Raw genomic sequence first — 16,130 nt, 5'->3', positions numbered from 1 at the left:
TTCTGGTGATCTGGCCCTCTGCTACCCTCGGAACTTCTTTTCTCTTCTGCCTCCCTTAACCCTGCATTCCAGTTCCAATGGCCTCCATGGTGCTCCTGGAATGGGCTAAGGAACGAACTTTTCTTTTCTTTTTTTCTCCTTTTTTGCCTCAGAGGTTTTTTGTTTGTTTGTTTGTTTTGTCTCAGCCACTACTTCTGCTATTCCCTCTGTCTGGAAAACCTTTGCCATAGGAAGTCCTGTGGCTTGTTTTTTCACTTTCCTTAGGTCTCTGCGGAAATGTCACAGATGGTCCTAGTGCTAAGGAACCTTGAGAGAGTACGTGCCTCTCAGAGCAGGTAGTAATAGCTAATATTTATTGAGTGCTTAGCATGTGCCAGGCATTTGTGCCAAACACATGGTAACTATAAACTCGCTTCATCTTGATCATACCTCATGAAGTAGATACTATTATCCTTGCTTTACATCTGAAGCACAGAGCCATCAAGTAACTTGCCCCATACGGCTCCAGTAGTGGGTGGTGGAGCTGGATTTGAACCCAGGCTTAACGACTGATGTCACTTGAGTTAAGGGGAAGGGGTGAAGCTTGAGTAGAGCTTTTGAAAGGGGCTGAGCAGGCAGGCATTTGTCAAGGCGAAGAAGGAGAGGGAGAGCAGCCTTTCCCAGGCAGCAGACATTGCTTGCAAACCCAAACGCTTGCAGGCAGGTGCAGAGGCAGGCAGCCAAGCCTTGAGCCAAGCCTTGACGCTTTCTAGCATCAGGTGTGACTGAAGTGTAAATTGCAAGTCTGATCAAGCTTGCTGGCCGAGGAGTAAGTATAAGGGATTGCTGTTTGTTTTGCAGGCACCTGCAGAGAAAGCGTAAGGTGGCCGTGGCCGCTTCTCCCTGGAAATGCAAAGTCCGGTCCTTGTCTGCTCAGGAGTCTGGCAGTGAGTGGCTGTAGTAGTAGAGTCTTTCCAGTTCTTTAAGTCCTTATTGGTCCAGCCGGTCACGGAACTTTGGAGGAAGGGGGTGGGAGTGGGAAAGGAAGCCGAGAAAAGACAAGGGCAAGATAAAGGGGAGGTGCAGTTTCAGAACCGGCTAGCTCTCTCCTCCCTCCCTGACCGGCCCCGGGGCGGCTCTCTCCTCCAACTTTGCCCGCCAGACCCCTCAGTGGACCCCATGGCCAACCACAGATTCAGTTCCGTGTCCGAGGAGGAGAAACCCTGCTGCGGCATTTCCAGAAAAGCCCAGATCTGTCTCTGCGTCCTTTTTATTCTCCTGATTGTGGTGGGCATCGCGGTGCCGGTCGGGATCCTGATGTGGCGCCAGCCGCCCAAGCACAAGGAGTGGAAGGGGCCGGGCACCACTGCCCATTTTTACGAGATCCTCCTGGGACGGTGCTACACGTACACTCAAGTCGTGCGACCTGAGCAGCGGTGAGTCCGCGTCCCTGGCGCGCGGCTGGGCCCCGGGGGGCGCGGGGGAGCACGGGGGGGCACAGCTGGGCACAGCTGGGCACCGGGCGCGCGCGCGCAACAAAGCATCTTTCATTACCCGGGTCAGCAGGGAGCCGGCCTTGCCCTCCCGCGCCCCCCGCACGAGCTCGAGCTCGGGGCGCCCAGCCCCGGCGGGGACCCGCGCCTCCTGCGCTCGGGCCGGGCGGCCCCGAGCCCAAGCCCCGCTGCGCTCGCCGCCGCGCTGCTGGGACGCAGGCAACCGGTAGGCGCGGGGATCGAAGGCGCTTTCTGCCAGGCATGGGGTTTCTGCTGGCTGTCCCTGGCCCGAAAGCGCCCCCAGAGAGTTACAGCTGACACCTGGTTGAGTGGCTTGCGGCCCGGGCAGGGGGTCGCGGGGTGGGGTGGGGTGGGGTGGGGTGGGGGGCGCCAGGAGGGTCCGACCGCCAGGGTGAGTTTTCACAAATCCACAACTTCTTGCGCGCCCAGAGCTACAGGGGATCAGAGATCTCGATAACAGAACCAAAACAAGAAAACTTTGAGGACGGAGATGAAATTCACACCGTAAGGTGCACCTGTCCGATGGGTCTGCACAGACCTTGAAAACACCACCCACGGCAGTCCGTGGAAACTTCCCGGACGGTTCCTCGTGCCTCCTGCCGGCTAGCTCCTTATCTCCCCCGCAAGAGGAACCGCTCGCTTTCTGGACTTCCTTTCCCAGGGTCTGGTTTCACACAGAGAACTCATTTTTTGAAGTTGTACACAGAGTAGGGCCAGTGGGAAGTAAGAAAGCTCCCTCTCTGGCTGCCCGAGGGGGGCCCTGGCAGTCGGGGTTTTGCTGTGAGCTCGAGGTTGCACAACTGATTCCACCTGCCAGAAACACCTGCAACTCGGGAGTTGAGCGGTACAATCCGCATCCCAACCCACCCCCCGCCCCGCCTCCCCGCGTGCTCTCAGCCCATGTATTCTAATGCAGATCCCGGAGGTCTGGCTTGCACATTTTTCAAGGCCAAAGATTGCCAGGGTCCCTTAAGTGCTTTGTTTCCGAGTAATTAAACAGTTAATTGAGAAACCAGAAGGTGAGGCATTCCTTTAGGTCATACTTAAAAGTTCCAATAAAATCAAGCTATAGCCAATCTGGCACGGTGATGATAAAAGCGGTCTTTGAATTTCCAATGTAATGTAACCGTTTAAATTTGTTGTTGTTGTTGTTCAGTTATCTCTGATAAATTCACACTATTGGATAGATTATCACCAGTGTATAGCAAGCAAGATGCGTCACAGAAACCACAAGCCTTCCTAATGTTTGTCAGGGCACTTAGTAGTACACACATACAAACACACACACACATATATCCAACATATACATATGTAAATGTGTATATGTTCAAAAATATCAACAGGGGATATGTATTGTTAATATTTTTTGAATATCCTTCCAAATATCTCACAATACGTGTACACACACACACACAAACATAGAGACACTATATAAATGGTTTAGTCATTAATACGGTATATGTGCCAGCCACTTAAATATCAAATCATTGAGTCCTTCAACAACTATACGAGGCACTTACCACTGCCATCCCCATTTTACATTTGAAGTAGAGTTTGACTTCATTGTCCACAATTTGGCTCCAGAAACTGAACTCAGCCACTACGCTATGCAGCTTATATATGTTCTGTTAGCTAGAGTGACCGTAATTTATTGACCACATGTAAGATTTTTGAAAGGGAAGGAGATGCTGTTCATAATTATGCTGAGTCAATAGACTTAACCAGAACATATGGTCTCTTTATCCTTGGGTGGTTTAAGTGTGCAAACTCATGAGGTGCACTGCTTGGGTTTAGATCTTGGCTCTGCCTCAGTGTTATTTCAGGCAAGTTACTGACTTTCTCTGTGCTGTCTTGCTCTCAGCTGGCAAATGGAGATGGTACCTACCACAGGTGGGAATTCTGAGGAACAAGAGGAATAATCCTGATTTGTATGAGTGCTCATAATGCATTCATTTTTGGAAATGCAGTGTTACAGACGTCTTTCAACAATGATAAATATAGATCAAGGCCAACTCAAAAGAGATACCCAGTATTACATGTATTTAAATCACAATCTAGTAAATCAGTCCTTCGATGATGGAATTTGTTGTTTCCAATTTTTTTTATTTACTGCCTTTTTTTTTTTTTAAATTAAACACATGTCCTTGGAGATCTTTCAGTGTTAGTACAGGTAGATTTACCTCATTCTTTTTAACAGCTCATGGTATTCCATAGCTTAGAGGTATCTCTTTGGACAGAAAATTAGTTACCAATTTTCAGTCCCATTCATTCATTCAGTAAATATTTGGTGAGCATCTACTATTTTCCAGGCAGCGATCTACTATTGACAACACAGTAGTGGATGACAAACTTCCCACTCTCATGAAACTTTTCATCCCAGTTGGGAGTCCCATGCTTCAATGAATGTATATTTTTGTGCACTTATAGGAGTGTTTTTGTAGGATAGGTTTCTGGTGGTGCAATTGCTGGATCAAAGGGAGGATCATGCGTATTTTAAATTTTGTTAAGAGTTTCTGAATCCCCTCCAAAATAAACCATTTTAGGCTCCTGTTACCATCTATCACAGGTTGTGCTTTCTTACAATCTCCTCATTGCTCAACAGTATCAACCTTTTTTACATGATATTATGAGAAAAATAGCATCTAATTGTTTTCTGATTATCAGAGGATCATAACATGTTGTATATGTTAACCGGTCATTTATATTTTTGTCTGTGAACTTTATGTTCAGATCCTTGCTAATTTCTACTGAGTTGCTCATTTATTTTTAGAGGAGTTCTTTATATATTGTAGATCACATATATGGTATTTTCTCTCTGCTCATTGTGCTTGGAACCCTTGTAATTTCTGTTGCCCTTCCACTCTTGACACTTTAACTTCAAGGTTAAGACTCTAATCAATACTCTTTCTTTCTCTGTTGTTGCAAGTCTGGCATGCTGACAATTTCTCTTTGAGTCATACTATCTTAGCATCAGAACTCTTTTCCCTGGGGCGCCTGGGTGGTTCAGTCGGTTAAGCCCCTCATTCTTGATTTTGGCTCAGGTAATGATCTCAGGGTCCTGGGACTGAGCCCTTTGAGTTGGACTCTGCTCTCAGCAGAGAGTCTGCTTGAGTTTCTCTCTCTCTCTCTGCCCTTCCCCTGCAGTTCCCTCCACCCCCTGCTCTCGTACTCTCTCTCTCAAATAAATAAATAAAAATCTAAAAAAAAAAGGAAAGAAAAAATATTTTCCCTGTTGTATTCTGAAATCATTCTTGTGGTCCTCTTCTCATATCCATTCCTTGTTGGGTCACTGTCTCCTGCTTTGGCTTTTTGTATTGGGCCAAAGCATCCATTTATGTCAATTATTCAACCTTGTAATTCCACTTTGACCTGCTATTTCTAGTTCTTACGTCGTAGGTCTTTATTACAACTATGTATTTTTTTAAAGATTTTGTTTATTTATTATTGAGAGACACAGAGAGGAGAGAGAGAGAGACAGGCAGAGGGAGAAGTAGACTCCATGCAGGGAGCCTGATGTGAGACTCGATCCTGGGTCTCCAGGATCTGCTGAAGGCAGTGCGAAACTGCTAAGCCACCCGGGCTGCCCACAACTATGTATTAACATAAAAAACATTTGATATGTTGGGCACTTGGGTGACTCAGTGGTTGAGCATCTGCCTTTGGCTCAGGTTGTGATCCCTGGGTCTTGGGATCAAGTTCCATATCAGGCTCCCTACAGGGAGACAGCTTCTCCCTCTGCCTGTGTTTGCCTCTCTCTCTCTGTGTCTCTCATGAATGAAAAATAAAATCTTAAAAAAAAAATTGATATGTGATACCAGGCTAAACAAAACCAGTATAAAAACTATGCATATAATAATTGTAACTACGTAAAACTGAATATAAATGAAAAGAGATAGTAAAATATGGGTTAATGGAATTATTAACCACTGACTATTATTATTCCACCACTGATTTTTAGGCCATCCATAAGTTTATTGTAGATTTCTTTCCTTATTCTTTCCTTATTAGTCTTCAGCTTCAGATGATTTATAATTGGCATTTTGCTGATCTATTACTGAATAATAAACTACCCTCAAACTTAGTGGTTTAAAACATAAACCTTTTTATTATTTTTACATGATGCTGTGAAATGCTTGAGCTTAGCTGAGTGGTTCTCCTTGTGATATTGACTGGGGCTGGAGTCCTTTGGGAGCTCAATTAAGCTGGAATATCCAAAAATAAATGGGGCATTACTCACATGAATGGCACCATGGAGAGGTCAGCTGAAAGGATGGTATTACCTGGGATGCTAGAAAGGCTAAGTATCTTAATTTCTCCATGCTGTTTCAGAGCCTTAGAGTCACAGCCCTGAAGTCTTGACCCTGTGAGCATGTTTTACTGGCAGCACCTGGGATGTGATCATTGCCTTGAGACGGCTTCTTTTTTTTTTTTTTTAAGATTTATTTATTTATTCGTGAGAGACAGAGAGAGAGAGAGAAAGAGAGGGAGAGAGAGAGGCAGAAACACAGGCAGAGGGAGAAGCCAGCTCCATGCGGGGGATGGGACTTGATCAATGTGGGACTTAATCCCTGGAGTCCAAGATCATGCCCTGAGCTGAAGGCAGACGCTCAACTGCTGAACCACCAGGCGTCCCTTAAGTTAGCTTTTAAATGTTTATTTCTTCCTTGTGTTTTTTGTTCTTCTGTTACAGCTATTGCTCTTTATACATTATTACCTTTTATTAATTAGATTTAATAATGATAAAAATCTGATATACGCCTCCTGGAATATAAACTCATTGAATCAAGGGACTTGTTGAGTGACATATATCGAGGACCTTAAGTAGTGCCTGCAATATAATAAGCAAAATAGTTGAATTAAATGAATGATATAGAAGCCAGTATATTACTACTACTAAAAAAAATAATAAAAAAAATAAAATTAGAAAAAGCTAAAATAAATATACCTATCCAACAAATTTTCCATACCATTATTCCCAAATTCATCAATCTCTATTTTGGGCTTATAGGGTATTGATTTTTCTCTTATATAAATAGCTTCTCAGTGTTTCTTTGTAGATCTAGGACTTTATCTTTTGTATATATTCCTTTTCCTTCATTTTCCTTTCCCAAAATCTCTTACCCCTATAGAAGTCACTCTTTGCCAGTCTTTTAGTGTGGGTAGTTGAGCACTGAAACTTGTCCCTGCTTATCAAGGTGAGACTTTCTAAAACTGAGCCATGCACATTAAATGAAGAATACTCCTGAACAGATGACACCTGGTTCTGCTGTCTCAAGATCATATCCACCAGCTGCATTCTGTCCTAAGATGGCCCTGGGCTTGTGAGACCTGACAGACATGTGGCCAAGACTCACCAGAATGTTAGCAGACGATTAGTGCTATTGTATGGGAGAATGTTACCTTCTGTGCAATAGTCAGGAGCCAGGGAATGTGGGAAGGCAGAGCAGAGTCTGCAGGAGGACTCTAGAGGCACCCAGAGGTATGTTACAGTTCCAGAAATCTTCTTGCCTTGGGGAAAACCAGCCCTCTGCATAAATTTTGGCCATCAATGATAGCCACTGGGTGTCAGGGACAGAAGCGGGCATTCCTCTGACAACTCTTCATCCCTGCCCCATACAAGCTGGGGTTCCCAAGGGAGAGACTTTTTATTCACCCCTGCACCCTTGGCCGTCCAGCACATTGCTTGTCACATTACAGTCCTTTAGTAGCTGCTTGCTAAGTTGAACTCAGTCAAGTACAAATCACGCTGGTGGAAAAATAAACATATACAGTGAGAAACTCCATCCATCTTATCCTGCCTTCTGGTGATCACAGACAGATAGATTATCTGCACTGTGCTGGTACTGATTATTGTTTCTGATTCCCTTTTCTTCATTTCTCAATTTCTTCTTGCTTCTCCTTCCTCTTCAAAATTTCTAACGAGATTTCCCAGGGGCCAATTCTTCATTTTTACTTCCCCATACCTCCCATTTCAATGACTTTAGCATTTTATTAGCTTCTACTCAGTAAAATTCATGAGTTTAAAATGTACAAAATAGCAAATTCATACAAACAAATAGTAAAGACTCACTGTGTGCCTGGTGCTAGGGATACTGGAGGGTGAGAGGAGAGGGTGCTTCAGAGAGAGGAAGAAAAAACCAGTCCTGCTGTCCAGGGTCCTGTGGGGAGATCTGGGAGGACTGACCTGGAGACAGTGCTGCAGTGCAATCTGTAATAGCACGTGGCTGTGTTCATGGGCAAGAGGGGCCCCATGGAGGGAGGGGTGGCTTCTGTTCTCTAAGCCCTTTGCTGGATTCTGTAGGGGAAAGGGTGTAGGATGTACTGAAGTACCTATCAAGCAAAATATATGAATTTCTGTGAGCAAAGTTCTTGCACCATGTCACAGAGATTCAGAAATGAGCACCACCCACCCAAGTAGAGTCAGGAGGGCTTCATGAAAGAAGTAGCATATGAAGTCTTCTTTTACAATGGAATTTCAGCAAAGGGTGTTCTGAACAGTGTGCGCTAACCTGTTGAATGAATCTGGGAGGCAGATAAGATGCTACTTCTGGGGTAAAACTGGCAAATAGTTGGACCAAAACCCTTTAAAGGGTATGGGACTTTTGTTGTGCCCAAGATTGCGAATCCGAGAAACCACCAAGGAGCCGACACCAATGCAAGCGCACAGGGGTTTATTAGCAAGCTCGAGCTTGGGTCCAAGTATACCCAACACAGCGGAGCAGGGGCTTGGACCCTGAAGTGAGTTACAGCTGGATTTTTTATAGGCTGGTCTAGGGGATTTTCAGAAGGGGTGGAAGAATTTCTCAAGTTCTGTTTACATTCTGATATGGGGCTTTCAAGGGCATTGAGCTCTGTTCTCATTCTAATATGGGAATTTCTACCACAGGCATGGGCTCTGTTGTCTTTCTGATATGGGATTCTCTGCCGAAGGCAATTCTGAGCTCTGTTGTCTTTCTGATATGGGATTCCCTGCCAAGGACATTCTGTAGTTTTTCCTGTAAAGTTCAGCTCTTATTCACAGGTGGCTAAGATGGCTGTACTTGTGCTAATGCTCAATTTTAGGTGGGATGGCCTTAATTTTTCTCGGCCTCCACACTTTGGCAGGACCCCACTGGAAAGAGGATGTGGACCTCATGTTGGCCGACCCACAACCTGGACCTTCTCAGTGTGTGAGAGAATATGAATGTGACCATATTTGCACAGGACAGAATTCTAGAATACTTTCTCTGTGGGTGATGGGATGACTGCCTGCTCAACATCTGCATTCTCAATAAGACCCTGAACCTCATTAGAGCGAGTCAAGTTGATGGCTTCATGTTCACCTGTGTGTCCTCAGTGCTTAGGACTATGATTATCAGGCTTCCTTTAACCCCATCTTTCATGCTGTACTCTAAGATAGACCAGTGTTCAGAGTCTTAGATGCATCTGACTGAATATGGAGGGTGAAATTGGGAAAGTGAAACTGGTTTCCCAAGTGGGGGGCCTGGATGCTGCTGTGAGCAAATGGGGAAGTCATACCACAGAGTTATCTATTGAAGGAAGGGTGGAGTACATATGCAAGTAAATGGTATTTGGGAACTGTGAGGCTTCAAGTGATATCAAGACACTTGAGAGGATGTAGCTCTGGGCTAGAATCTTCTAGAAGGAGAGGCTATTTGAGAGCCCTGGGAGCATCTCAGATGGCTGAGTGAGGGAAGGCAGAAATAAGAGAAAGAGGGAAAAGGAGAGATGCTATTTCTGTTTCACTTTGGAAGTTTCTAGAAAGGTCAGAAGTGCTCACTACTGATGGCTCGCCCAAGCTTCTGGTTCTGATATCACTATTAACAGGGAAGTGGTGGTGTTCCGCCTGGAGAAAGCTTTTGTTCTTTATCACAATGAACACTCATGACTTCTCTGCTTTCCCCTTTTCTCTTTGGAGAGAAAGCCCTTGGAAAACAGCTGCCAAAAGTCAGTTTAGAAATTTTGAAGAGACAGTGGCACCTGGGTTGCTCAGTAGTTGAGCATCTGCCTTCAGCTCAGGGTGTGATCCTGGGGTCCTGGGATCAAGTCCCACATTGGGCTCCCCTCAGGGAGCCTGCTTCTCCCTCTGGCTATGTCTCTACCTCTCTCTCTGTCTCTCATGAATAAATAAAAAATATTTTTAAAATTTTTGAAGAGAGAAAGGTTGGAAATCAATGTTTATGGGTTATCTGCAATATACTCAGAACTTCATATAGTTGGTTCTCTTATTAGAATCCTGTCAGAAAAGTCTCAGGACACATCCTGTGGGGGAGGAAATGAAGCCTGAGAGAGGTTAAATAAATTGGCTTATCAGTTGGTCTGGAGCAGGCTGGGTAATTTGCAGAGCCCCGTGCAAAATGAAAATGTGGGCTTATTGTTCAAAAAGCAGGAGAAAGCTTTTACTTCCCTCTGACGTCTTGTCAGCCAGATGGTTTTTACGTGCTATTTAATTGAGTCCCCTTGGGTACCAGGATTCTTGCAGGGAGCAAGCAGACCCTCACAGGTGCCTGGGATCGCACACCACAACTTGGCATGTGGGGAAGGTGCACCTAATCCCACCCACCTGCGCTTTCACTCCTCATATGGCAGCCTGAGAAGCCGTCCTGGGGAGTTTGAGCCAAGGATTCAAACCCCCAGTGCAGTGAGACAGTGTCCCACTGGCCTTGTCTCATAAGATGCAAAGCAAAGATAAAATTACTAAGAATTCCCATACAGTGGGGCACTGAGTGGTTCAGTCAGTTAAATGTCTGCCTTCCGCTCTGGTCAGGATCCCAGGGTCCTATGATCGAGCCTGTCATCAGGCTTCATGCCCAGTGGGGAGTCTGCTTCTCCTTCTCCCTCTCCCCACTTGTACTCTCTCAAATAAATAAATAAAATCTTAAAAAATATTAATAATAATTTCCAGGCAGCAACTGTAGAGCATTAAATTCCAAGTGTAGGACCTTTCTGAGCCCAGGGACCCATGTGACTGCATTGATCAGATGCCCACAAAGTCAATTTTGTTGTTAGGACATGGAAGAAACTCATCTCTTTCCATTCTTGGGCTCATCAGACCTATTAGACTGATGGGAAAACTGCGGCATGCAGTGATTTTTTTTTTCCCCCTAAGGACCAGAGCCGGTAAATGGTAGAGGTGGTTTTTGAACTGAATGCACAGCCTATAGCCATTACATCATAAGACTTTGAAAAGAGTGTGTTCTCATGTCTTAGGGCCTGAGGCAACTCATTCCAAAGGTAGGAGCCTTTGTAGAGTCTCCAGATGGAGGAATCTGTTACTTTTCTGTCTCAAAGGTGAGTCATGAGGCTGCAGTGTGAGGTCTTTGGGCTTCTCCTTTTAGGGAGGCAAGGTCCTAGAGCCTAGAGCTTTGTCTCTGTACTCTAGATGCTATTATGACATTTGCAGGTAAAGCCGCAGAATGCCAAGTCCTGGTAACCATGCAGGACTTGGCATGCCTGGTTACCAGGACATTTTCTTCATGGCTTATCTCTCCTCTTGAACCATCACCTCCTAGAACTGGGTCAGGAAAGATGGAGTGCACACTCCTCATTCCTAATCCTGTGTCTATAGAAAGCATTGCTGATGGATCACATTCACTGAGTTAGCCTGGCCCAGCCTCAAAATTGTCTACACAGTATGCCACATAGATGCTACCTGTTGGTGGAATTGTTCCAAGAGATGACACCTGTTTGGATTCTATGTCAGAATCATGTTGCTTGTCAGCCCAAGTAGGTAAGTATAAATATTTTTTTCTTTAAGTAGGTTCCACACTGGGGCCTGAACTCATGACCTGAGATCAAGACCTGGGCTGAAATCAAGAGTAAGATTTTTTTTTTTAAAGATTTATTTATTTATGATAGACATAGAGAGAGAGAGAGAGGCAGAGACACAGGAGGAGGGAGAAGCAGGCTTCATGCCGGGAGCCTGACGTGGGACTCGATCCCGGGACTCCAGGATCACGCCCTGGGCCAAAGGCAGGCGCCAAACCGCTGAGCCACCCAGGGATCCCCAAGAGTAAGATTCTTAACTGACTGAGTCACCCAGGAACCTCTGTACAGTATTTTTTATCCCACCTGGGGATAGTCACCATCATCCCATCCATTTTCTGCAGGTACTTATGTTCAAAAGTGATTAACAAATGAATAGGTCCTAAAGTAGGGGCAGCAGGAGGAGAAGCTGGAGTAAGAAGTTTGGGGGCCGAGGGCTGTTTGGCTTGGAGAAATCTGATGGGTGACCAGGTGTCTCTACTGGTTGAAGAATAGTTTTGATGCCAAGGAATCAGGTGTGTTTTGTGTTGCTCTCTCTATAAGGCAGAGTCAGAGCCTCAGATGGCAAAAAGTTAAGAATCGCAGCCAATCCTTGCATAGTGCATCACAATTTGAGTTCATTTGTCAGAGTAGAAGTCTCAAAAAGTTAAGAGCATGACTTTATTTAACATACAAAATCAATGCATGCCAAAGATTTATTTACTCATTTATTAAGGAATCAGTGAAATGATAAAGTCAGTTCGAAGAATACCTTGGGGGCACTGAAGTATTTATACATATTTAAAATAGAATATTAGAATTAGGTTGATAGTTTAGATATAAAACTGGCTAATGTTCTACAAGTTAACAAAAGCCATTAACTTTGGTGTATATTTTTTCTATCAGACAAATTATTTGCATCTCTCACCAACAAAATGTATATTGTTAGCACCTAACTTCATAAAGTTTGATAGTAAATAGGAAAGATAAAGACCTATTCTGCTACATAATTAAATATTTCTAGGGACAGCCTGTCAAAACAATGCCCTCATAAGATATTGAAAGGACATCCTCCCCACCTTCTTGCCTTATTTCCAAACACTAAAGATTTTTGTAACATGTTTATCCAGTAAGTATTTCTCAAGTTCCTATGATGTCCCACTAACTCTTAGATCCTGGGGATGTAGCAGGGAACAAAAACAGACTACATTTTTGATCACATGGGTCTTTTATTCTAGTGGGATTAGGGTACAGACAGTGAATAAAGCAGGAAAATATACAGTGTGGTAAGTGCTAAAAAGAGTGCTGGGCAGTAGTGTTAGGGTGTTAAGTACAATAATAAAATAAGAAAGTCTTCACTGAAAGCTGATAGCTTAGCAAAGACCTGAATAAAGAGGGAACCTAGAAACGTCTTGGGGAGAGCCCGCTGAACAAAAGCAAGAACAAAGACAGAGGCAAAGACAGCAGCAAGAATGCCAGCAGAATTGGATCTTTCTGTTATGGAAATGTTAAAAATAACCCAAAAAACTAGACAAAATAGTTAACTCCCTTTACCTAATACCATTGTGAATAATTAACATTCTGCTGTTCTTTCATCTAGCTCCTCACCTTTCCACTCTAAAATATTTTATTTATTTACCTAAACCATTTTATTTTTAAAGATTTATTTATTTGAGAGAAAAAGAGAGAGTGCTCTGGGAAGGAGAGGGAGGGGCCGAGGGAGAGGAAGAGAGAATCTGTAAGCAGACTCTGCACGGAGCTCAGGTCCAATTCCATGACCCTGAGATCATGACCTGAGTTAAAACTGAGAGTCATATGTTTAACCAACTGTGCCACCCAGATGCCCCTATTTATTTAATTATTTTTTAAGGTAGGCTCTACGCCCATCATGGAGTCCAATATGGGGCTTGAACTCACAACCCTGAGATCAAGACCTGAGCTGAGATCAAGAGTCAGATGCTCAACAGATGGAGCTACCCAAGCTTCCCTCCTCTAAAGTCCTTTAAAACAAATTCCAGACTTCATATCATGTTGTCTGTAAATACTTGAGTCTATATCTCTAACAAAAAGTAACACTAAAAAAGCATAGTTGACATACCATTGTCACACCTGACAAAACTGAGACTAATTCTTCAGTATTACCCCATATCCACGCTGTTTATTTTTCCATGAGTTTCTTAAAAATGTAGTTTTAGAATTGATTTTGTTCAAATAAAAATTCACACGTTGCATTCAGCTACTTTATCCTTTAAGTAATATCTTAAAGAATATCTTAAGTATCATTTTTTTTCTAAAAAATATTTTATTTTTATGAAATCTCTGCATCTGACATGGAGCTTGAACTCATAACCCCAAGATCAAGAGTCACATGTTCTACTGACTGAGCCAGCCAGGCACCCCTTTAAGCATCTTCTAATTCCTAACCATTTTTCCTCCTCCATTTTTAAATGCCTATTAACTTGGAAGAGACTGGGGAAGCGAATTGGATTTGAGGGTGGCCAGGAATGCATTATAGAGGGAGCTGCGGAATTCCTCAAGCATCAGTCACAGCAGGAGGCACATAATGTCAAAAAATCGTAGCACCCCACATTTAGGCGGTTAAAAGAATTAGGTTGTATCTGCCTGATTCATCTGTTATAGAGTTCTTTCACAACTCTTCATTTAATTAGCTTAGCAGCATTGGATTGGTTATGTCCATAGGGGCTATATCGTGAATATTTTATAATTCTAAGACTCCTTCTGCATTTATTTACTCTGATTCATCTAAACAGAAGCCTTTCTCTCACCCACCACTTGGATGCCCTGAAATAGAGTCCATAAAAGAAAGTCAAGATAGATGCTTGATTCTTTTCCCTTGTTTATTGAATAATGAGCTGGTTAATGACCTATCAATCTCTAGAGATTACCAATGAATTTCTTTTCGATTTCAGGTCTGTAACATTTTCAAAATATATCACCTATGATCATTTTTACCAAGCCATTCAACTTAGTTTTCATAGTTTAAAAAAATAGAAAAGTTTTTCTTTTCCTACTTATCTAATTTATGTACAATTTAATTAAATTATATAATTAAAATAACAAGTATAAGCAGATTTATAAATAGATAAATAAACAACCAGGTTGGATGTACTAGACGGTAGCCTATTAATTATGTAAAAAGAATATATAGTGTTGGTTAATGCACTGAATCACTTAGGGGTCAGGTAAGAGTTTTTGCAATAAATGAACTGAGATGTGGTCAGGTATTTTTTTCTTGCCATTTAGGAACCCCTTAGAAATAGATCAGGTCAGAAAATTACCAAGACAAAGTTTTTTGGGTTTGTTTTTAAAAAAAATTATTTATTTACTTGAGAGAGAGAGAGAAAGAAACATGAGCAGGGGTAGGGACAGAGGGAGAAGTAGATATCCCCTGAGCAGGGAGCCCAGTGTGGGACTCAGTCCAGGACCCCAAGATCACAACCTAAGCTAAAGGCTTAACCAACTGGGCCACCCAGGAACCCCTACATTTATTTTTTTTAAGTAGGCTCCACACCCAAGCTGGGGGCTCAAATCCACAACCCTGAGATCAAGAGATCGCATGCTCTACTGACTGAGCCAGCCAGGGCCCCCAAGACTAAGTTTTCTGTAAGTGAAGGATGGTGGAAAGAATGAATGCAAGATGCTGAGAACAACACAGGAAATTGAATGAGATAAAATTGAGAATTGATTTGTGTGTGTGTGTATGTGTGTGTGTATGTGTTTTAATGACTCAGGGTTTGGTAAGGGAGGAGTAATCATATTTGTGGATTTTTGTAGTTGATCTGAATGGGATTATCTTTTTCAACAAAATATCACCAGTAGATATCTACTGTGGAGGGAGGGGATGTTGAGAATCTTGCTTTGAAGACAAGAAAGGCAGTGAAAGCTGAGGTAAGAAATTTGAAGAATAAATGTAGCAACAGAATAACATTCTTTTCCCTTGCAATGACTCTTATTTTTTTCTAATTGCAAAAATAAGACAAGCTTATTGGAGGACATTGAGAAAAATACAAAGATATAGAGAAGAATACAAAATCACTTGACCCCCAGAGTGGAATTCTAAATAATGATGAATGCCACAATTACAAAAAAGAAAAAAAAAAAAAAAAAGGAGATTCACAAAAGGAAGATTAAGAGCTGCTTAAATAGATGGTTTCAACACACACAGTTTTATAGACATAATTCAAATGTCTTTTATAATGTGACTTTTAGGAGAATCACTAAGCTCAGTTTTCTACTTCCTCGTAGATTGTAGCAAACACAATGCATCCACATGGTAGAAAGTTATTTACGTCTTTGGTTCTTGGATGTTTTGAAGCAGGAAAGTCTGATTTGAAGGGATGTGAGAAGTTCCCCCAACGTATTTTTACCTGGCTTCAGTCCATATTTGCCTTGATACCATTCAAATGTTACTTTTATTATGACTATCTAGTAAATATTACAAAGCCATTGCTGTGTTTGGCACCTTATAGTTTAAGTATTGTGAAATTCATAATAAATAATTTCATAATAGAATTACTTTCGTCATTATCATGGTTCCTGGGAGTAAAAGTTTGTTGATGAATTAACCTACCTAGAGCAGTGTCAAATTAGTAATTAAATCTCCTTGGGAATTCTTCAAGAGCAAAGAAAGACTGAAAACATACTGAAACTGTGAGAGATTTATTTATTTTTAAAAAGATTTTTAATTATATATACATGAGAGAGAGAGAGAGAGGCAGGCAGAGAGAGAGGCAGGCTCCAACCAGGAAGCCCGATGCGGGACTCAATCCTGGGTCTCCAGGATCACACCCTGGGCCGATGGCAGGTGCTAAACCTGAGCCACCCAGGGATCCCTCTATTTATATATTCATGAGAGACGCACAGAGAGAGGCA

The 16,130-nt window shown here is 42.8% G+C and overlaps 1 protein-coding gene across 1 annotated transcript in view; it reads left to right on the top strand.

The window, feature by feature from the left end:
* Nucleotides 1-777: 777 nt before the first annotated feature.
* Nucleotides 778-16,130, top strand: part of CD38 (CD38 molecule) — a 47,769-nt gene continuing 32,416 nt past the window's right edge. The window contains 2 exon segments of the mRNA NM_001003143.1: nucleotides 778-812; nucleotides 1,149-1,415. Of these exon segments, the coding sequence (NP_001003143.1) occupies nucleotides 1,159-1,415 (257 nt within the window). The 5' untranslated portion in view covers nucleotides 778-812; nucleotides 1,149-1,158.

The sequence above is a fragment of the Canis lupus genome, chromosome 3, assembly GCF_011100685.1.
Source record: "Canis lupus familiaris isolate Mischka breed German Shepherd chromosome 3, alternate assembly UU_Cfam_GSD_1.0, whole genome shotgun sequence".
Taxonomy (NCBI): Eukaryota; Metazoa; Chordata; class Mammalia; order Carnivora; family Canidae; genus Canis; species Canis lupus.
Note: the sequence above shows the minus strand (reverse complement) of the source record. Positions and strands in the feature narration are given on the sequence as shown.